Here is a 21,632-nt window from a genome sequence, read left to right as displayed (position 1 = left end):
GTGTTGTGGTCTTGTTTTTTTTTTTTTTTTAAATGCCGTTACTATAGACGGTTTGAAATATTTTGTCTGTATTATAGAAACCGGCATACTCCAAGGAATTGTTCTCCAGAACAACAGTGTCGCTGGAATTTGGTGGTGAAGAAGCAAAGATCCCATCATCATCATCATCGTCATCATCATCATTATCATTCACAACAATCACAATAATACCAGTTTAAAAATAACAAAACAAACAATCTAAGTCATTTTTACAACCGCATGTTCTCTTTGTCTGAAGATGTTACTGAAGCTGACTAAACACAATGACCACATAGTTTCTCCAAGTCTTCCAACCTGATTCCAGCTGTCAACATGTCAATATGTCAACTTCACCCATTTCACACATATGTGACAGTCCTGCTACTCTTTCCATTTTACCCCTGTACATTACTGCATGTTCTCTGCCTAAATGCGATTAGAACTATAAATCCTGCCCAAGGGGCATCATGGTATTGATCCTGGCTGCCATTCATCAAAGTTATTTAATCATGATGCACTGCGAGAGTAACCCATTTTCTGTTGGTCATCAGTGCTCTATAGGCTCAGCATGGGCAGTGCCCATAGTACGTTCCGATATGCACATACGGGGGTGGGGGAATCCATCCATCCATACTTGACTAAACCAATCTGACTGTTGAAACAGTTGCAGTCATCAAACCAAACAGGCATGTCTGATATTGCCAGCATTTCATGGGCCCTTTGTTAAATTAGAAATGCTCTCATATTAGGTTCAGGAAGGCTCTACTTCATCCCTGGCCTGAGTTGACTCTGATCCTGAGCCTCATGGCAACATGATGCAACGGTAAGTAATGGAAGTTGGAGAAAATGTGTCAGGTTGCTGCTATGTGCCAATGACTCAGCAGTCTCATTCAACAACCAAGGCAGCCATGATGACCCTGCCTGTTTTATTTGCATAGCCAATAGGAGCACATACAGACAACCTGTGTGACGTTTGCAAAGTTTAGTTTTTCTTCTTCATTCTTAAGAGCCACCAATACAAATCACTGTATTCCAATGCAGCCATATCATATCATGCAATATCTCTGTGATCTGCTTTACTTCCGCCCGTAGAATGTAATTCCGCCTGCACATAGCCTCTGAGAGTGCCTCTAATAATTACAGTCCATCGTTAGGAGTCCTACTGAGACCATATTGAATTGCAGTATGGAATAGAAATATCTCATATATAGTCTCATACAGCTCTATAGGTCTGGGTTAGGTTTGAATAGGCACATTCATGTTCGGCAAATGGGCCTCAGGGTGGTGGGGGTGGTGTTGTGGAGACCCAAATTAACGGCTTGCTGTCCCAATTAATCAAGTGGATGGGAGGATAGGATTCTTTCTAAGCATGTTGAGGGCCAGTGTCGCCAAAAGTATTGGGGGTGTTTCATTTATTTGCATAATGTCCCTCAACATTCTGTTTTTGCTCCTGTTATCTGCTAACTGTTGTACTTCTGTGTACTTTGCAGTTCAGCTAATTTCCCTATCTTTCTAGCTGTCTGTGTTCTCTTGTGCTTTTTTATCTGTTGGTAGCCAAGGCCAAACATTTATTTGAAAGACTGAATAAAAGGAAGTCCATGAAGAAGGGAGGAAGTATGGCTGAATAGTTCCTCCAGAGGTTGAATTTGATGGAATTCTTCCCAACATTATCTTTTCAATTATGCAGAAAATACACCCCCCTCCCATTTTTCCAGTACATAACACTTTGTCTCCCTCTGGCTGCCAAGAAACTCCTCGCATATCTAGAGATAAACAAACTTATTCCTCTATTGGTTAAGAACACCTCAACGTAGCCTTTCATTCGACCAATTAGGAGAGACCCGGAAGCATGGCTTTTTGTCATGTTTGACACGGGTGCCTAAAAGTCTGTCTTAACAACTTATGTTTTATTCGACCGTTTCGGTAGATATTTCTCTGAAATGGACGGGATGACCAGCACAAAGGACGAGGTGTCTTTGAAGAAAAGAAAGAGAAGAGATGATGATGGTTCAGAGATCCTTATTGTCAAGCCCCCTAAAACGGATGCAAGGTAATTGCAGACGAGCGACTTTTTATTTCGATGGCCGAGTCATACATTTTCAAAATAGGAGGAGCTTTGGTCGTCTTGCACAAAAAACTATCCAGCGGAAAGTAAAGTGTAGTGCTTTGGACTGCATATCATATCATATCATATTAATGCTGACAGATTGTTGTTTCCATATTCAAGTTCAGAGTCTTGCCTGGACGAACCCGTTGACCTACGAAGTGTGCAACATGAAATCATTAAATACGGTTCCTCACCTTTGCCAGGTACATCAGTCAATGTGACTTTACATGCGACTTTACATTTGTTATCAACACCCAGGTACAGATCGTTATACAGTTTAGGCGCTGACTTACACGTCCCTAGTAACTGATTCTACTTCCTACTTTGTTCAGTTTCCTTTTCCCTTTTCCTATGTATAATAGCGATGCTAGTAAGCTTATGTACACAGTCTGTAAAGTTACAATGACCATAGGAATAATAGCCTGACGAGTCTCTGCTCTTACAGAGTGTCTGAGACAGGGTTTAAAGAGTACAGTAGGCCTATTAGAAAAAAAAAATGTTTTGAAACATTGAAGCAGCTAGTAAATCTATTCTAGTAGATAACATCATACAGTATCTCACTAAAGTGTTTTTATTTTATTTTTTTATTATATCTTTTCATGGGAAAACACTGACTGACGAAATGACACTTTGATACAATGTGAAGTAGTGAGTGTACAGCTTGTATAACAGTGTACATTTGCTGTCCCCTCAAAATAACTCAACAAACAGCCATTCATGTCTAAACTGCTGACAACAAAAATGAGTACACCCCTAAGTGAAAATGTCCAAATTGTGCCCAAAGTGTCAATATTTTATGGGGCCACCATTATTTTCCAGCACTGCCTTAACTCTCTTGGACATGGAGTTCACCAGAGCTTCACAGGTTGCCACTGGAATCCTCTTCCACTCCTCCATGACATCACAGACCTTGTGCTCCTCCACCTTCTGTTTGAGGATGCCCCACAGATGCTCAATAGGGTTTAGGTCTGGAGACATGCTTGGCCAGTCCATCACCTTTACCCTCAGCTTCTTTAGCAAGGCAGTGGTCGTCTTGGAGGTGTGTTTGGGGTCGTTATCATGTTGGTATACTGCCCTGCGGCCCAGTTTGTGGAGGGAGGGGATCATGCTCTGCTACAGTATGTCACAGTACATGTTGCCATTTATGGTTCCCTCAATGGACTGTAGCTCCCCAGTGCCGGCTGCACTCATGCAGCCCCAGACCATGACACTCCCACCACCATGCTTGACTGTCTTTGTACAGTCTTTGTACTCCTTACCTGGTTGGCGCCACACATGCTTGACACCATCTGAACGAAATTAGTTTAACTTGGATCAGGCCACAGGACATGGATCCAATAATCCATGTCCTTAGTCTGCTTGTTTTCAGCAAACTGTTTGTGCTTGGGCTTTCTTGTGGATCATCTTAAGAAGAGGCTTCCTTCTGGGACGACAGCCATGCAGACCAATTTGATGCAGTGTGCGGCGTATGGTCTGAGCACTGACAGGCTGACCCCCACCCCTTCTTTTGTGCGTTTAATACAGCTTCAGCTATGTATTTTTCAACTTTGTAACTTTTATACTTTTTAAACTATTAATTAAAAACTACTAAAATTTCCCCATTGACTTAACATTAGATTATGACATCACAATAGAGCAATTAGAATCTTATGCCAGGTGTTCAGGCCACCTGGAGCCACTGTCTCAGGCTTTAAGCATACAATATGGCTGTATTAAGACTGCAGATCCTGTTTAACTGCTTCCTGTGCCCACAACTGTTTCAAAATAAAAGTCCCTTTAAACTATCCAACTTATTAACTGTTCAACTGTTATCAACTGTTCAACTAACTGTTTTAGTAAAACTGCTAAAAATGATTAGCTAAGTTAGCTAAGTAATGTGATTAGCATAGTTAGCATGTTAGCATAACTGCTAAAAATGATTAGCCAAGTTAGCTAAGTCACATGGTTAGCATAGTAGCATGTTAGCATTTTTTTCGAAACTGCTAGAAAACATGAGCTAAGTTAACTAAGTAACTTGGTCAAAATAATTAGCTTTGTTAGCATAACTACTAGCAAACATTAGAGCTATTCCAACTGTCAGTTATCGTCAACTATCTATCTATATACAGCCTTTAAACAATTTGTCTACCAACACGCATTAAACTATCAGTATGTCAACAACCTTTAAACTATCTACATATAACTTTTAAACTTTCAACATTCATTAAACTATCTGTCTATTAAACTATCTGTCTATTAACAACTGTTAAACTACCTACATTCAACTTTTAAACTGTCTACGTCTAAACTATCAACTTTTTATTAAGCTATGCTATGTCTGTCCTAGCTTCATTTTCATGCACTCGTAATTCCCTGGAATTACATTTTCTAGTTCAAAATAGTCAGTCAGATTTTACAAAAAGTAATTAACATATACTTTGACAAGTATAAGCAGCAGTGTGCAAAGGTGTCAAAGGTTAGGTTTTGGTGTGCAGCAATACAATATTGCTTGACATGAAAGTCTACAAGAATACCCGGCATCAAGCAGCATATCTTCACTAAAAATGTAGTAAGTACCTCCTCAATTAATATAAAAACTGAGTGATTATGATCACTTGCTACACTTACTGCAAGATGTTATTTTATGGCCATAAGTAAGTATAAGCAGTAATGCAAAGGCAAAGCTCAGTATAGCCAATACAACTACCAAATTTTGCCTACATGTCAAAAAACAAAATGTTTAATATTCACCTCACTTTGATCTATCTAATGATACCCCTTGTTATTGAATATAATTTGATCCTTATACTTGCTGTAAGAACACAAAAAGCAGTTTTTCTCAGTTTGGCATTTTTGCAGATACTGCTCTTTGGCTTTGTAGGGCAGATTTGGCAGTGACATTACCAAGGTAATTGGTATCATAGTTAGCAACTATGCTTTTGGGAAACAGACCCCATCATGAGACAGTGTGAGCGTGATAACACGAAATTTAACACGCCTGCTCCCCATTCACTAATGAGTCACATGACACCAGGGAGGGAATATGGCTAATTGGGCCCAATTTGGACATTTTCACTTAGGAGTGTACTCACTTTTGTAGGCAGCGGTTTAGACATTAATGGCTGTGTGTTGAGTTATTTTGAGGGGACAGTAAATTTACACTGTTATACAAGCTGTACACTGACTACTTTACATTGTAGCAAAGTGTCATTTCTTCAGTGTTGTTCCATGAAAAGATATAATAAAATATTTACAAACATGTGAGGGGTGTACTCACTTTTGTGAGAGACTGTAAATACTGAAAATGAGCATTATAGGGCTTTAAAATGAGTAACCTGACTGGCTTAGTCATTTCCCCACATTTCAGTGAAACACTTCGACCCGGACACGACAGAGCCACTCAGCTCTGGACTGAAGAACCTGGAAGAGCTGCTGGCATGGAAAATCAGCGAGGCGAGTCCCTTCAACGTGGCGTCCGTCCCACGAGCCAGCAGACAACCGCCATACGCAAGCAAACAACTTCGCACGCTGGTGTGTCACGACATGATGGGCGGCTACCTGGAGGACAGGTATGCATCCCGCGTGAAGAGAACACATTCCCTCACATTCTCCACAAGACGTGCCTCAGTTGAGGCTTCTGGCTGCCCAGTCTGAATGCTGATTGCAACATTTTCTTATCATAGGAATTGCAGAGCCCAGCAATTTCATGGCCTAGAATACACAAAGAGCCTAATCATGTATCAGTTGTACTTACTCATCTACTAGTGCATTTAAGATAAACAATGATGCAGACAGGAAGTGTTGAACTTAAATTGATATGTGTTATACAACATGTCGCTTTCTTTAGCATTTTTGTAGAATTGAGCTGTCATTGTGTCTTATGTTACGTGTGCTTTTCTCTGAGGTTTATTCAAGGTACGGAAGTGGAGGCGCCGTATGCCTTCTATCACTGGAGCCTCATTGACATCTTCAACTACTTCACCCATCAAATGGTGACTATACCCCCGGCCTGCTGGACAAACGCAGCACACAGGCATGGAGTCCTCTCTCTCGGTCAGTCTCCAGTCTCTCTGTGTGAAATGTCTGACAATTCTCACCCATGTGTGTCTTCTGTTAGAAATAGAAAAGTCTGTGGTGATTAGGCCAGTTTAGGCCAGCACATATGGATGTGGTCTAAAGCTTCATGTGGTTTTGTGGCGGGGGCAGACTGCCTAACTTGTTCTCCTCCTGTCCTTTTTGTTTGGCTTGGTCTGTTGTTTGGTTTGTTGTCTGTATGTCTGTTTTTTCAACGGCTGAAAGTGCTTAGAATATTTAAGTCGCCCAGACAATTGCCTATATGCCACGCATTTCCTGAAAGGCTTTTCAGCCAGCACAAACATTTCCGATTGACCATCACCTGCATTGTTTTAGCGCACCTGTTTACACAGACCCGGTTGGGTGTTACACCAGGTGAATGAGCAAAATGGTAAAATGTCGCAGGATTTATGTGTGTGTCAAAGTTGAAGAGTTGCACTGTTGGGGATAAACAAGATGTTTAGTGTTGGAGTGAACACAAAAGGAGCAGAACATAACACAAGATGCTGTTGCTAACGCTCCACTGGAAATAAATGTGCTGGCTGAAACAGCTTTCTCTAGCTTATTCTATTGCACTTTGAATGAGCAGTGATACTGTGCTGTCATCTACTGGTTGGCTGCTGAGATAGGCCGCATATTACCAATACTTTTCAAATCAGCAGGGCTGATGTGTTCCATATTTAATCCTAAATTTATGGATGTGCCGTGAGTCGTATTTTCCTGGCTTCCTCTCAGGGACCTTCATCACTGAGTGGACTGATGGCGCTGTGATGTGTGAGAAATTTCTGGCGGATGAGGAGGCCTATCGGGCAGTGGCTGACAAACTCGTCCACATCTCACACTACCACGGCTTTGACGGCTGGCTTGTCAACATAGAAAATGGTCTAAGTGTAAGTCTGTTGCACTTGTGTGAGGATGCCAACATGGGTGTCAGTCCCGGTGTGTTATGGGATTTTTATTTTTATGTTAATAAACAGCTTTGAGCACAGGGATTTGCCTTGTATGATGCAGGGAGTGCTTGAATATGCAAAGCCTGAGTGTCATGTCATGTCATACCATGCCATAATATAGTATGGAAACTTTAAGTGCTGCATTCATAATTGTATATTTCCTGTAGAGATGAATCAAACCAGAACCTCCCATCGCCCCTGTAAAATCCGAAATGGTCTCAGACTGCCAGTCCCTTTGACGGGTTATTGATGTCATGTTCTGTGTGGTTTCCCAGGCAACAGCAGTGAAAAACATGCCTCTGTTCCTGCGGTACCTCACGGACCAGATGCATGAGCGGGTCCCGGGCAGTGTGGTGATCTGGTATGACAGCGTGCTAAAGGATGGCTCGCTCAAGTGGCAGAACGAGCTCAACGACGAGAACAGGCAAGTTGAGGAAAATGATAGTCATGAGGAAGAGAGGGATTATTATGGTCATTGTTATGATTGAAGTGCAATCTGGGGCCTATTGCACAAAAGCAGAATTAAGACATCCGGGATAAATTACTGAGCTGCGCTCAATGAATCCAAAACAAGAGCGTACAGGCTTAATTGGTTGCACAACGAGCAAGCCAGGATGAGCAGACACGGATTCATCAAGCCAGGTGAAACCTATCCTGGATAAGTGCGCGCTCACGGCTCCCTCAAATAGACCCCGCCACCGATCAATGTGATAACAATGTGTAGTGGGCAGTGGAATAACTATTGGTTTCTGTTTGTGGTGACTGCTGACTGAGATAAGGGATGAGATTAAATAGATCCTGGAACTTAGCCTGGTCTGGAGCAGGCTAGCTCCACAGAATAAATCGCCATGGTAACTTATACCATAACATATCCTGCTGCCTCCTATCCCGCTATTGTGCAACTGGATCACGGATAAATTGAGCTAGGATAACTAAGATATCCTGGCTTAAATCCCTTATCATAGTTTTGTGCAATAGGCCCCTGGTATGGTCAACTTCTGAGTCTGAAAAACGTGCAAACCACTATAGTCCAAATAAACCTCATAGAAGGAATTGATCTGAATTGGAATGATGTGTGATTCGGACACGTTTTCCAAAGTGATAGGGACTCACAGCGGCGGGTTCAGGAATGGAACCTGGGCCCACTGATTGGCAGGCAGTGACATTATGACTCCTGCATCATCTCCACCCACACGATGCTCCGCCCACATGATCTCATGTCTCTTTCTTTGTACCAGACACTGATTTTCATATTTTCCATCATCCTTCATTTCAGAGTGTTTTTTGAAGCTTGTGATGGCTTTTTCACAAACTACAACTGGACGGAGCAGAGTCTGGAGCACATGAAGACCCTGTCTGCTGTTCAGAACCGGCAGGTTGACATATTTGTCGGGGTGGACGTGTTTGCACGAGGCGACGTGGTGGGAGGCAAGTTTGAGACCAATAAGGTGAGGAATTTCATGATGACAGAGGCCAGTGTTAACTGCTTGAATATTTTCCATTGTTTTTTAAATAATATACTTTTATAATGTAATTATATGAAGTACAATGGCACTGAATTTATATGTTGTTGCGAAACTGTTGGTTAAATGTCGCTACTAAACTGTTGCATAAAGTCCATCATTAATACCCCTCTGGTAGTAGTATTTATTGCTGTTGTATTTATTGTTACCAATGACTGTATACAGCCACTGACAGTTACCTAATGTCTCTGCAATGTAGCTTGAATGTCATTGTTGGAAGTCGCTTGGGATCAAAGCGTCTGCTAAATGAATAGTGTAAAGTCTAAAGTCCTCCTACTGAATTCTGCTTTCTGTTTTGATTTTCTCTTTAGGCCCTGAGTCTTCTTCGCAAACATGGCTTCTCTACCGCCATTTTCGCTCCTGGATGGGTCTACGAATGCCATGAGAAAGCAGAGTTCCGCAACAACCAGGACAAGTGAGTCTGTCCTGTTTTAAACTGACCATGAGGATGCCATTGTTTTGAAGGAAATGTGGGCATGTGTTCCCAAAGGCTTACTGAAGTGCAGACCAGGTTTCTGTTAGACCACACATGATGGACTGAACACTGCTGGGAGGGAGGGCGGACATGGACAGCTTTCCTTATCATTTCCTGGCTTAATGGTCTGGAATTTAGATCCTTAGAGAAATTGTCTGGACTTAGCTTTAAAGCAACAGTAATATAAGGATGAAAACTTTTTGGTTGAGAACTAGCAAGTTGCCACCTAAGAGACACATAAATACCTTGCAAACACCCCCACCTTACAGTGTTGGCCCTGATAAAAGCTTGTTAGAATGCAAATGTGTGGCTGCGGTGTCCATTCCAAATTCTGGTTAAAATCCGACCTGTGGTCATTTCCTGATCCAACTCATCTCTCTCTCGCTTGCTGTCACTCTTCACTGTTCTATATGAATAAGGCAAAAAGTCAAAAAAAAAATAACTGGCTAAAGATACTGTATTGTGTGTCTTTTAGCGAAATAGTTGCTGATGTCGTGCATTGAATGGTTTCCGTTTATATTCTCGGGGTGGTCTATCATGGACCACAGAATAACCTTGGTGGCTAGTGGAAAAGAAAGGTGCATTCATCAGTAGGCAGTTTCGCATGACCATATGCCAGCAAAATGAATTCCAAGATACTAGCCAAACCAGGTGCCTACTATTAGCTAAACATAGCTAAAAATAAATGTTTACATATTGTTGCAACTCTGGGTTCCTGCACATGGGTTAATCATAGTCCTAGACTTGAAGAGAGCTCCAGTGAAGTTCTCCTCTGACTATTCAGAAATGTTGTGTTGTGTGTTCTCGTAGGTTCTGGGGTTTACTCACTGATTTGCTGTACTTCCACCGTCCCTCTGCCCTTCTGCCCTTCGTCTCCACCTTCTGTCAGGGCTTTGGCAAGAGCTTCTACAGGAACGGACAGGTGTGTACGAGGGCTGAGCGATACGACTCATAATCACAAGAGACAGGAGGCAAACCACTATAGCCCCGTTTATACTGGGGGCCAAACCTGGTGCTTGAACTGTCCAAGCCCTGCTCAACTGCCAGGGCCACAGATCAAGCACCAGGGTGCTTACACATCACAATAAATGTTGCTATGATTACGTGATTATTGCAGAATTTTAGCACTTGGTAAAATGGGCCATGATAAGTGTAAACTTAAGCCCTGGGCTTAAGTTCCTGGGCTGATGGCCCACAGTATAAACGGGGCTATTATACCATTTTTCAATACATTTTTGGGCAGCCTTGGCCTACTGGTTAGGGCTTCAGGCTTGTAACCGAAGGGTTGCCGGTTCGATCCCCGACCCAGTAGGAAAAATGTGGGCAGGGGAAGTGGTTGAGCACTGCCCTCCCATGCCCTTATCCATGGCTGAAGTGCCCTTGACCATGGCTGAAGTGCCCTTGACCAAGGCACCTAACCCCTCACTGCTCCCCGAGCGCCGCTGTAGCAAGGCAGCTCATTGCTCTGGGTTAGTGTGTGCTTCATCTCACTGTGTGTTCACAGTGTGCTTTGGGATAAATGCAGAGACCAAATTTCCCTCACAGGATTAAAGGAGTATATATACTTATACTTACGTATACTTGGTTAAAAGACCTGTCGCTTGTCTTTGAATCTAGGCATTTGTTTGGTTGTGCTATAATATGGAAGCTTTATCAGCTTAAGTAAAGCTTTCATGAGTATACCCACGTTTAATATTACAACAAATACAAATATTTGAACACTTGTTTATTTAGGCGGATAAAACCAAAGAAGCTCCCTCATTGGTAAACATTTGCTCAGTGTGACCTTGCTGTATCAGTCAAGCCGTCCATGTCTGTTTCCTCTCAGGTAGAGCTCCAGAAGAACTGGTTCAATCTGAGCGCCCAGGAGCTGCAGCCCTTCTACTACAAGGAGCGGGTGGAGGGTGACGGCTGGGTGAGGACCCGAGGCTGCCCTGAAGATGCCTGGAGTGGAGGCAGCTCGCTGCTCATAGAGGGCATCATTCCCGCAGGCCTCTCTAAAATCTGTGCAAGGTGGGAGTCAGTGTGTGAGCGAGTGCCTCTGGAAATTTCACTTGGACATGATGGAAAAAAAGGATGAATGAAGGATGTTGTAAAGATGTACTGAGTTTGTGTGCACATTTGTGGATGTGTGTGTTGGATGGTGGGATTGTCTCGAGAGCGTCACTGATTTACAATGGAAGGAGAAACTATTGTTTTTTCACCCCTGTATTGCCATGTACAGACTAAACCCTGATGGAAGTTTAGACTTTATCTGAAGTGTATACCAGCTGTTTGGTGCCAGTACTGGATAATGTTTAATTCTGCCTGCAGGTTGATGGAAAAAATGTTTAAAGGTTGAAGCTCAGGCCTCAGGTGTTTATCAGTGAGCAGTCAAAGAACAAAGAGCAGCCATTTGTCATTTGTTAGTTTTGCCCTGGTGCTGAGCATCCTTTTCATAACGTCATCAGATTCTCCGTCAGATTTATTTACCTAGCTCAGCAGGCCTGGGATGTGTTTGTGAGAACTGTTTGCTGGTTTTCGACGGGTGATGATGATGAATGGGTCATGTTTGCTTTGGTAATGCTGGAACAGAAATAGTAATTACCTCTGCTTGAATGGAACGGGTGAAAAGTGTGTGTGTGTGTGTGTGTGAGAGAGAGGAGAGTGTGTGTACAGTATGTGGGTGTATGTGAGACTTATGTTGTTTTCCTCTTGCCTGTGGTCAGGATATTTTCTCTACACGTACCTCTGGCCACCAGGACCTTTGTGGCGTTTGTGTATCGGCCGTCTGAAGGTGTGTCTGTCTCCTTGGAACTGAAGATGGCAGATGCTGCACTCTGCTCACACACCAACACTGAGGACATATCGAGTGAGTCAGAGACACACACACACACTCACACAGGCACAGTCTTACAATAGCACATTGATAAGTGAAACATAAACACTCATCTAAGCGTGGCAAATCCCCTTCCTCACATAGACATGTACACAAACAAGAGTCAATTGGCGTACACACACACACCCACGCACACACTTTCTCACACGACTGTGTGTCTCATAGTGTCACAAGCCCTGCATAGGTTTATTTGTGTTCTTGGTATACACAGTGTGACTAATTTTGTCACAGTGCGATATAATCTTTTTATAGGGTTCTTCCTCTAAGCAGAGTTGTCTTGTGCTGATGCTTTATGGTAGTGAGCCTCCTATGTGAACTGTATAGCTATTGGGGTGGTGGTAACATTGTAGCAATGCTAACAATGCTAACTAACTAAGGAGTTGGGATAGCATACAATAGCCAGAAATGTGGGTTCAATTCCTGGCTGTTACTGTTGTACCCTTGCACTTAACACCGAGTTGCTCTGTGGGAGACCACTGACTGTATAATGCTATAGGGGATATGGGGGCCCTTGTAATAATTGACATGTGCAAGTCACTTAATATATAGAAGTATCAGTAAGTAAGCATTGCATACTGCATAGGCTTTATAGGTATATGTTTGAACGACTGGAATGGGTGTTTCAGGCATTCACTGCATTACGGAGGATCTAAATTCATTTGTGAAGTGAACAGGAATGAGCGAATGGGATTATCTTGTTGTACATGATCCTGTTTGTGTCAATGTATATGTGTGTCAATGTTTGTGTGTATTTCTGTGCGTCCTTTGATGGGTGCGTGCATTGGCTCTGTGTGTGTGTATGTACATGGCGCCTGTGCATACAATGTGGTTTTGTCTTTGTTTGTGTGTGTGTGTGTGCGTGTGTGTATGTTCAGCCAGTAGTGTGGTACCTGTTGCTCTGCGTGAGGACCATGAGCTGGTGAAGCAGTTTATTCAGAGCTGTGGGGTGTGGAGGCCTGATGGGTGGACTAAACGGTACGTACAGACACAGACACAGACACACAGAGACACAGACACACAGATACATACACCCTAAATTTGATCCATACAGCGATTCAGACCAAGCCATTACAAACCTCTACATACTACACATACACATATTTTGAGATGGTGTATATACACATTGGTGACCTCCTGACTGTCTGCAGGTGTTTCCAGTTGGAACTGAGTGGCTGTGCGTTGCGGGACATCTGTGTGAACATCACACGTGACGGGCCTCCGAAGGACACAACCTTTACCTGCAGAGTGGGAGAGATTATGGTGAGCTAGCTATTTTACCACAATGTACTCACATGTATGGATGTTTTTATTTACGAAAAAAACTATTTTAACTCCTTTATGACATTTTTAAAGCAACACAACATTGTCTTTTACCTTAAAATAAGGTCCCGTCCTTCGGATGAGACGTTAAACCGAGGTCCTGACTCACTGTGGTCATTAAAGATCCCATGGCACTTATCGTAAAGAGTAGGGGGTTCCCCGGTGTCACTCCCTCACTCTCCACCTCAAGCTGGTGTGTGGTGAGCGTTCTGGCGCATAATGGCTGCCGTGCATCACCCAGGTGGGTGCTACACATTGGTGGTGGTTACTAGTGAGGTCCCCCCATCCATGTGTTGTAAAGCGACCTTGGGTACCATGAAAGGCGCTATATAAGTCCAAGGTATTATTATTATTATTATTATTAAAATAAGGCCTTCAAACTAATTTTCAGGCCACACTGACTTAGAGTAATGGAGTCTCAGAGAATGGATTCTCTGATATTGCTGATCTGCTCCCGGGCCGGGAACACTCGGTATTGCATTACATAATGATGTTGTGGTTAGGAAGCCGACCCTTTTCATCGATTTTAGATGAATTGGCTAAATCGGTACCCAGTACGTTGAAAATTGACAAAAGGGGGAATTCCTACATCGTGTTACTTTAATCTAGTTATTTGCAAACCAATGCATAACTTTTTTTATGTGGAGTACATCTTCACTTTTGTTTGTGTATTATTGTTTAAACATGAGCATGACGTGCTCATGACATGTTTGTCCTTGAGGCAAACCCTTGGTATCCACTGAAACTGAACCTGACACAAACATTCTCCAGTGGACTGTACTTTCATTTAAGGCTACTTATATATTTCTTTAGATGAAATGTTGTAAATAGCCAGTGAGACGTATCATTAGTCCTTACTGGCTTACTTCTGCGTTGACTAGGTGCTGGACTCTGAGAGTCTCCTGGTGTCCCCGCCCTCTATGCAGAACATCTGCATCTCTGACATCGTCTGGCAGCGCACCATGGCCAACGCCGGCAGCGACTCCTCCGCCCCCGTCACCAAAGACGCCACGAAGCTCCACCTCAACGCCACCCTACAGTGGAACTACCCGAGCCAGCTGGTGCGTTGCTTCCGCGTCCACTGGCGCCGGCTGCGCGGTCCAGACCCCCGAGTGCTCCCTGGCCCATTGGTGCCGGTGGGACGCTCCTACTCGGGCCAGTACCGCGTGGTGGACCTGGTGGTGCCGGACGCCCCTGTGCTCATCGAGCTGGTGGTGGAGCCTGTGACCAGGGAGGGCTTCAGCGTCCCAGAGTCCCACTGGGGGAGACGTGCCCTCAGCTACACCGAGGGACATGCATAGACACACACACACACACACACTCTCTCTTTATTATACACGTCCTCTCTCACTTTTTCAGATATTGTATATGCACACACAAACATATTTTAATTCTTATTTTCCTTGCATATGTAGCGATACATACAAATGCCTTATCTTGCTTTTTATCCATCATTATTGCACTCATACACATCTACACACCTTTTCTTGCTCATTTGTGATGTACAAACACAGTCATAGTAGCATGGACACACATGGAGACGGACACAGAAATACTTACAGTACAGTAGATCCTTGAACACATACTCTTCACGCACACATACTGTTCTTCCGTCCAAGATTTGTTTCTTCTCTGGATGATATTGGTTTGCTTCACTTGCATCATGTTTGCAGTACTGTAGTGAACTCTACAGTGGTGTGATTTCATCTGATTTCAAACTCAAGAGAGTCTTAAGCTAACTGTAGGCCTCCAGCAAAGCCTGGGTTCAACAGATTTCAAACATGTTTTTATTACTGTTGGTTACTTGAGTTTACAGACATATTGATGTTGTGGCTGATGAGTGCTTTTATTCTAATCATGAGATGCAAAGGGTTATTGTGATTAATGCTTTTGATATTTACCTTAATGTAATATGTTATGTGATGACAATGCAATGTGTGAATACACACACACACACTTAATCCTTCCTGAAGCTCTCTGATATGAAGGAACCCAGTGGATACTTTAATGATAGCTGCACTATTAGGAATGCCTCTGTTTTCGCCTTTCCTTTTGTGCCAGTTTTGTGTTCTTTTTTCTTGCCTTTCACTGTTGAGACCAGTTTTACTTTTTTTTTGCAATGATATGTACCGTGTATGGAGCAATCCCATCACTGTCTTTGATATATTAACCTAGCTCTGCCTGCCTATTTCACCCAACTCAGTTCTTGCTGTGATTATTAAAAGTGAATTTGGAGTTTGGTTATACCAGGATAGTGATACCTGCTTGAAGAGAAATTGATGCTGTTTTTACAATAAACATAATGCACTTCACATCCTGTGACTGAGACCAACATCAATGCAGAAATGTTATGCTACACTAGTTGTCATGTGCCATCATGACAATTTATTTAGCCATTATTGACCAAGATTGATTGGGGTTGTTGATAAAGGTACAGCTTTTTTGGCATCATACTGGATACCAGCCATATCCTCCTCATTACCAGAGTGTGACAAATCTGTGTTTGCGACTAGTGTTCCGTCATCCATGATGGACCTCAGGGAGAAACACCACATCTCAAACACCCAGGTTTAAAAAACAAAACAACATCCCAACCATTTATTTGTTCTTATGCCCGTAGGTTTACAGAATAAAAATCAAACATAGACGATACAGTACGATACAGGACTTTGGAGACTTGGGAAGTAAAGAGCTGAGAAGGAGGCAGAGTGATTTTGGTGTAATCGTGCTGATTTGATTGTCTGGAAGAGTAACGAGGCCAACCCTGTTGGCGCCATTGGAGACGGTCCCTTTTACTCCTGCTGGGTAATCATTTGCATCATACGCAAGGCCATGGGCCCCTGATCTGACGGGATCTGATAGAAACCATGGAAAAATGAGTCAGAATCTAATATTGCCACTTGAAAAAAAAAAAAAAAAATCAGACTTGTTTTACATCCCTAATATAGATGTTGGATAGAATCATCTGGATTAAGAAAAGGATCTGCTAAGCAAACAATTTACATTACTATAGCTAAGGTTCTGTCAAATATGTACATTTTTAATGAGGCCTTTAAATGTTAGGCCTCATTAAAATGCCTTTAAAAGTGCTGAATACTGCTAGCGACTTAAGTAACCCACTCACCATGTGGCCTGCTTTGAGGATCCAGTAGAAGGCAAAGTTCTTGTGGGTCTTAAAGAAAGCGCCAGTAACCCCAGGGGAGTCGGGCTCATCCATGGCGGTCCACTTCATCTGAGTGAAGTTCTGGATCCCCGGCCACTTCAGAGACTTCACCCAGTTCTCCTGACCTGAGAGCAAGCACACACAGTGAAGTGCCTATAAAGTAAACCCTACCTCATTGTGCCTACAGCAATTACACTGTACAACAATAGCTGTAAACTATGAGCATACTGTGTAGATCAGATCAGCACTCAATGTTTTTATTGTTATGCAGTAGGCTGTATAACACTGGAGCGTGTAATGGTGACCACGTGAATTTCGTGCTAGTGGATAATAAAGTCTACCTTGACCTTGACCAATATAACCCAATGAAATATTACATATACCACTATAAAAATACTAGTTGTTTTTAGTGGAATTTGGCCATGTTGCTTGATAGTAACCACATCACAATATGTTTTACTAAATGGAGATGACATTAGATAGATCCTTTATTGATCCCCAAGGGGAAATTCAAGAGATTTCATTATAGATCATTTCACTGACACTTATCCCTTCAAAGATTCACAGTCCAAAAGCACTCACCAATGGTATCCACAATAAGGTCCAGCTGCCCGTTGTAGACTGTGACATTGACCCCTGCCTCCAAGAGCTCATCAACAACATCAATCACAGGCTTCATGAAGTCTCCAGACATGCTGGCAAAGACAGCCTCTGCCTGTCCTGTGTTTTTTTTTTTTTTAAAAAAGCATGAAATATTGTGTACAATCCATTATAAACATGATGTTCTAGAGAATTCTTTTAACCACCATCTTCCTGACCACTGTGGCCTTTTCTCCTTTGATGACACTATAAACCAATATAATAATCCACCCCGCCCACCATCCACCCATAATCCATCCATCCTACCCACAGTTTGTAAAGAAATTCTCCTTATGCATGATGGTGGTGACAGAGTAGCTGTCTACCTACCTCCCCAGGTGACATTGCGTGGGATGATGCCAAGCTTCTTCCTGATTTTGCCGTTCATCAGCTCGCCAAGCGATTCGCTGTGCAGGGGCCGAATGTGACGCTTAGCCAGGGCAGCTGCAAAGGAGGAGCCACGGCGGTCAGTCCTGGGGTCACCACACTCTCATTCACAGTAACTGTGCCTTTTAATAAGGGGTTCTGAACTCACCAAGATAGTCCTCCTTCAGAGAGGACTTCACAGAGTCGTCGTCATCATCATCTTCTTGACCGAGGATGTTGTAAAAGTTGACCCCATTTGTGTTCTGCAATAAAGCAAGAAACAGAGTTCACCAACATATTAGCTGGGCTTTAATAAACACTCACTCACTACCATTTGTTATACAATATAATGTCTATGCAATGTATGCATTCCAATTAAATATTACTTAAGGGAAATCTCAACAAATTATGAAATACTAAAATGATGACTGCAAATATAAATGCAAGAGTCAATGCTCATTCTGCCAGGCAATGAACAAAACCATCTGTGTAGGCCAACCTGCTCCACAATGTTCTCCAAGATGGACCAGAGCTCTGTGGCCTTCACCCACTCTCCATCGGTCACAGCTCTCTTCACCGCCTCCGCCGCATTGCCCACCTCCGTCAGGCCAGCATCGTCCAGCAGAGACTGCAAGCCAGAACACACACATGGCACTAATGCGACATAGGGCGAATTTGATAGCATTTGAACCAATGCGATTAGATAATCGCAAAAGCTGCAATTAATTGTGCAGCTCGCAACTCTGTCCCAATAGTTAATCTTGTCACATGAATAATTGAGTTACATATGATTTTTATAGTCATGTCATACTTGTGTGTGACAGACAAAGCTCACCTAACAGGAGTGCTGTACTTCTCATGCACTAGGCTCACCAATCACGAGTGACCCAATTTAAAGTTAAAGTTGGAATATTGAGCTGAAGCTTGACTTTAAATAATAGATCACAAATCATAAACAAAGCAAAATATCAGGGTGGGGTGGGGGGTATGGGAACACTACACAGCACTGATCATTGCTCATTGCATTGATCAATTGATCATCTTCACATAGAGGTCTTACAATACTCTGCCCTTTATACTGCAAACCATAAATCACAAGGACCTCAGATGTCTGACTTGTGTCCTTCCTCGTACCAATTACAGAGTACTCTAGGCTGGCATAAGTAGCCAAGTTTCCAAGTGAAGAGGAAACTATCGTTCATGCAAATTCTGCCTCAGAGCTAGAGACGCAGGGACAGTGATCGAGACAGATATCCTACTTACGGTGCTGTAGAGATACGGCCCCCACGTCAAGACCGAATCTGGAAAGGAAAACAGTGAAAAGGCAAAAATAAACATCTGCTTAGCTTAGCATCTCTCACAACTGTACCTTACATCAGCCCCATGCAGTCAGGTGGAACATGCCCACGCTGACTGAGTCTCTGTGACTTTGACCTGTACCACTGACATTTCTGCATGCGCAAGCCTTTCTTCGGGGAAATCCAACAAAACACAAGCAACGAGGCCTAATCTAGAACCGGGAATGCTCATAAGAGGAAGTTTAACATAATGCTGAAAGTCATAACATTTTGGAAATAAAAGAATGCACAGTAACACTTTATTTTAATGTGTCACTGTTACAGTGTACCTACCTAATTAGGTACAGTGGTACAACCTGTGTAACAACATGTACTATCAGGTACTATCATTTTGTATTTGTGGGTACCTACATATAGTTGTTACATTGTAATACTGAGTGCTTTTACAAAACTTTGCCAATTTGCCTACATTTTCATCAGAGGCAAAGAGCTGACCTGAGACCTGCTGGATGGGGTAAATCTGATCATGATTGGTTTGTATATCAAATCTTTCTTAGCTCCAGTCAAGGCCTCATTGTCTTCATAGTATATGTAACAGCTGTGCTGCTACAACCTTGTTACTCTTTGATACAGTGGAATAAACCTATTAAGTGTACCAGTCAATTACTTACATGTACATATGACGTGTATGTTATGTCTTCGATGTCTTGGAACAGGTTTACTAGGCAAATTGGCAAAGTTTTGTAAAAGCACTCGGTATTACAATGTAACAACTATATGTAGGTACCCACAAATACATAATGCAAGTACAATGATAGTACATGTTGTTACACAGGTTGTACCACTGTACCTAATTAGGTAGGTACACTGTAACAGCAACACATTAAAATAAAGTGTTACCGAATGCACTGGTAGAATAATAGTTTGACAGATAGCCACTAACCTAGAGGAGAGATCCAGGAATCTCCCAAGGCTACTCCAGCAAAGTTGCACTTAACATCTCCTTGAGAAATAGCCTGTACATTGCCATAGGAGAGTTACAAAGGATAAAAAAAAAAAAAAAAAAAAAAAAAGAAAAACACAACTTACTGGTATGGAAAATCACTCATCACACACAATGGAACAAAAATCAGAGCTGAGAAAGGTCTAGGGAGATGCATGATCATGAGACAACAGAAAGAGGAAGTAACCCCAAAAACAACCACAGATCACTTGTTCCTCTATTTGTCACATTCATACAACCACATGGATCTATTAGGGTATAATCAGACCCAATTAGCACAGCATATGTGGCATCATTACCTTGGTAAGCTCCAGTGAAATGGCTGCAGCCATTTTTCCACCGTAAGACTCAGAAAATATGAAAAAGGGAATGTTCTGTGGATAGAAGAAAAATGGACAGTAATTAATAACTAATAACACTAGCCCTTTTTTGATTTACCGATTTGTAGCACACCCAAAGTTGGCCACTGCAGACTACCTGAAATTCTTCCTTTTTGGAGAAGAACTCCTTCAGCAGAACCAGCATGTCAGATGCCACGGTAGCTACATCCTTGGTGAGGGCATCTTGGGTGTCTGTGTAACTGAAACCTGTACCCACGGGGTTATCCACAAACAGCACACTAGCTGCTTGAATCTGAACACATCAAATACAATTGGAAAGAGTATGGGTTAACTGAGGGTAAACTTAGGTTGATTGTATAAAAAGTCTTGCCGCAGCCTTTATTAATCATTTTGCAAAGAATTATTGACCGATGGTTCTATTGCTTTCAAAGTGAATATGTGGCTTAAATACAGTTCAAATCTATTGAGAGGTTTACTATGCCACAGTTTAAGAATCAGTCATTAATCAGACATGTAAATGTCATGTAGGTTAATGAAGGAGTAAATATGTGAAATTTACCCAAGTAGTATCTCTCTCATCCAGCTCACGGTCAAGTGGTCCAATCTCTTCAAAGTTACCAAAACCAGTGCTAGATGCCCCGGGCCCACCCTGAAAGTAAAAAAAAAAAACTTTTTCATTATTTAATGACTTTGAATCTTGTGGATGATTATATCACATAGACTACAGCATACACATTTCCATGAAAACAAACTTTTGAATGGTGGAACTGTGTGGCATTGTCATCATCTAATTAAAACGGTTCAGCTTGATTTGAACAAAACTGTCAATCCAAACTTCAAGCTTGTAACCTGTTTAAGGGGAGGAAAACCAACCTGGAGCCACATCACAAGCGGTAACTCTGTGTAGCTGGTGGCAGGATTATTAGCGTAGTAGAGCCACCAGAACATGTGCGCCCCTTCCCGGACATCCACATAACCCCAAGTCTCTTTGCCTTTGGATACAGGTCCCGCCAAACCTAAAGTATGCAAGCAAGTTAATACTATTGCCCACTGCAACAACAACCCAGTTCTCAAATCACGACTTCACAGAACGCGCTGGCAAACGCACACAAGGTTATTTTCGATTTCATTTTGTAACATCTAAGCATTCAAGAAAATATTAAACTTAGCTGCGTAATACCTAATTTCAAACTCTACCCAATTTAATTGCAATAGGCTTCACTGATTAAACCGCACAAACATCGATGAGTTTAGCTTGTTGTACAAAGCCGTCAAGTAGAGCCAAAGGGGAAAAAACAGATACGGAAACATCTGAAAATCATATATTTACCACCGCCAGCGGATAAGAAGACAAGCAGCAGAACAGCCACGGTTCCAGTTGTTGGACGCTCCATTGTCCCGTTAAAACTGTGCTTACAACTAACTGTAAGCTCCGCTTTTGAGGGCAGACGGGCAAAACATATAGGCAGAGGTCATATGACTTTATTGTCAGCTGACC

General features: G+C 42.4%; 2 protein-coding genes and 1 long non-coding RNA gene across 7 annotated transcripts in view; 1 reads left to right on the top strand and 2 right to left on the bottom strand.

Annotated features, from left to right (window-relative positions):
• Positions 1-15,636, top strand: part of LOC125295660 (casein kinase I) — a 56,641-nt gene extending 41,005 nt beyond the window's left edge. The window contains exons 2-15 of one of the 5 annotated variants that reach the window (XM_048245007.1): positions 1,946-2,068; positions 2,246-2,328; positions 5,472-5,673; positions 6,009-6,157; positions 6,914-7,068; positions 7,404-7,552; positions 8,405-8,576; positions 8,963-9,066; positions 9,937-10,048; positions 10,955-11,139; positions 11,835-11,977; positions 12,880-12,979; positions 13,153-13,264; positions 14,206-15,636. In XM_048245007.1, the coding sequence (XP_048100964.1) occupies positions 1,959-2,068; positions 2,246-2,328; positions 5,472-5,673; positions 6,009-6,157; positions 6,914-7,068; positions 7,404-7,552; positions 8,405-8,576; positions 8,963-9,066; positions 9,937-10,048; positions 10,955-11,139; positions 11,835-11,977; positions 12,880-12,979; positions 13,153-13,264; positions 14,206-14,625 (2,196 nt within the window). In that variant the 5' untranslated portion in view covers positions 1,946-1,958 and the 3' untranslated portion in view covers positions 14,626-15,636. Of the gene's footprint in view, positions 1-77; positions 494-1,945; positions 2,069-2,245; positions 2,329-5,471; positions 5,674-6,008; positions 6,158-6,913; positions 7,069-7,403; positions 7,553-8,404; positions 8,577-8,962; positions 9,067-9,936; positions 10,049-10,954; positions 11,140-11,834; positions 11,978-12,879; positions 12,980-13,152; positions 13,265-14,205 lie in introns of those variants that run through there. The other 4 variants (XM_048245008.1, XR_007193683.1, XM_048245011.1 and 1 more) reach the window with 4 other exon arrangements.
• Positions 11,044-12,981, bottom strand: LOC125295669. Its single transcript, XR_007193685.1, has 4 exons — positions 12,895-12,981; positions 11,855-11,962; positions 11,599-11,691; positions 11,044-11,130 (listed from the first exon to the last, which is right to left on the bottom strand). It is a non-coding gene; the product is annotated as an uncharacterized LOC125295669 (long non-coding RNA).
• A 257-nt stretch (positions 15,637-15,893) lies between the features above and the next one.
• scpep1 (serine carboxypeptidase 1) lies at positions 15,894-21,615 on the bottom strand. Its single transcript, XM_048245021.1, has 13 exons — positions 21,465-21,615; positions 21,008-21,150; positions 20,694-20,783; positions 20,271-20,426; positions 20,093-20,167; positions 19,734-19,806; positions 18,756-18,793; positions 17,992-18,120; positions 17,662-17,755; positions 17,457-17,570; positions 17,070-17,207; positions 16,449-16,612; positions 15,894-16,179 (listed from the first exon to the last, which is right to left on the bottom strand). The coding sequence occupies exons 1-13, from the start codon at positions 21,526-21,528 to the stop codon at positions 16,117-16,119; spliced, it is 1,341 nt and encodes a 446-aa protein (XP_048100978.1). The 5' UTR covers positions 21,529-21,615; the 3' UTR covers positions 15,894-16,116.
• Positions 21,616-21,632: the final 17 nt, after the last annotated feature.

This window comes from Alosa alosa, chromosome 6 (assembly GCF_017589495.1).
Source record: "Alosa alosa isolate M-15738 ecotype Scorff River chromosome 6, AALO_Geno_1.1, whole genome shotgun sequence".
Classification (NCBI taxonomy): domain Eukaryota; kingdom Metazoa; phylum Chordata; class Actinopteri; order Clupeiformes; family Clupeidae; genus Alosa; species Alosa alosa.
Note: the sequence above shows the minus strand (reverse complement) of the source record. Positions and strands in the feature narration are given on the sequence as shown.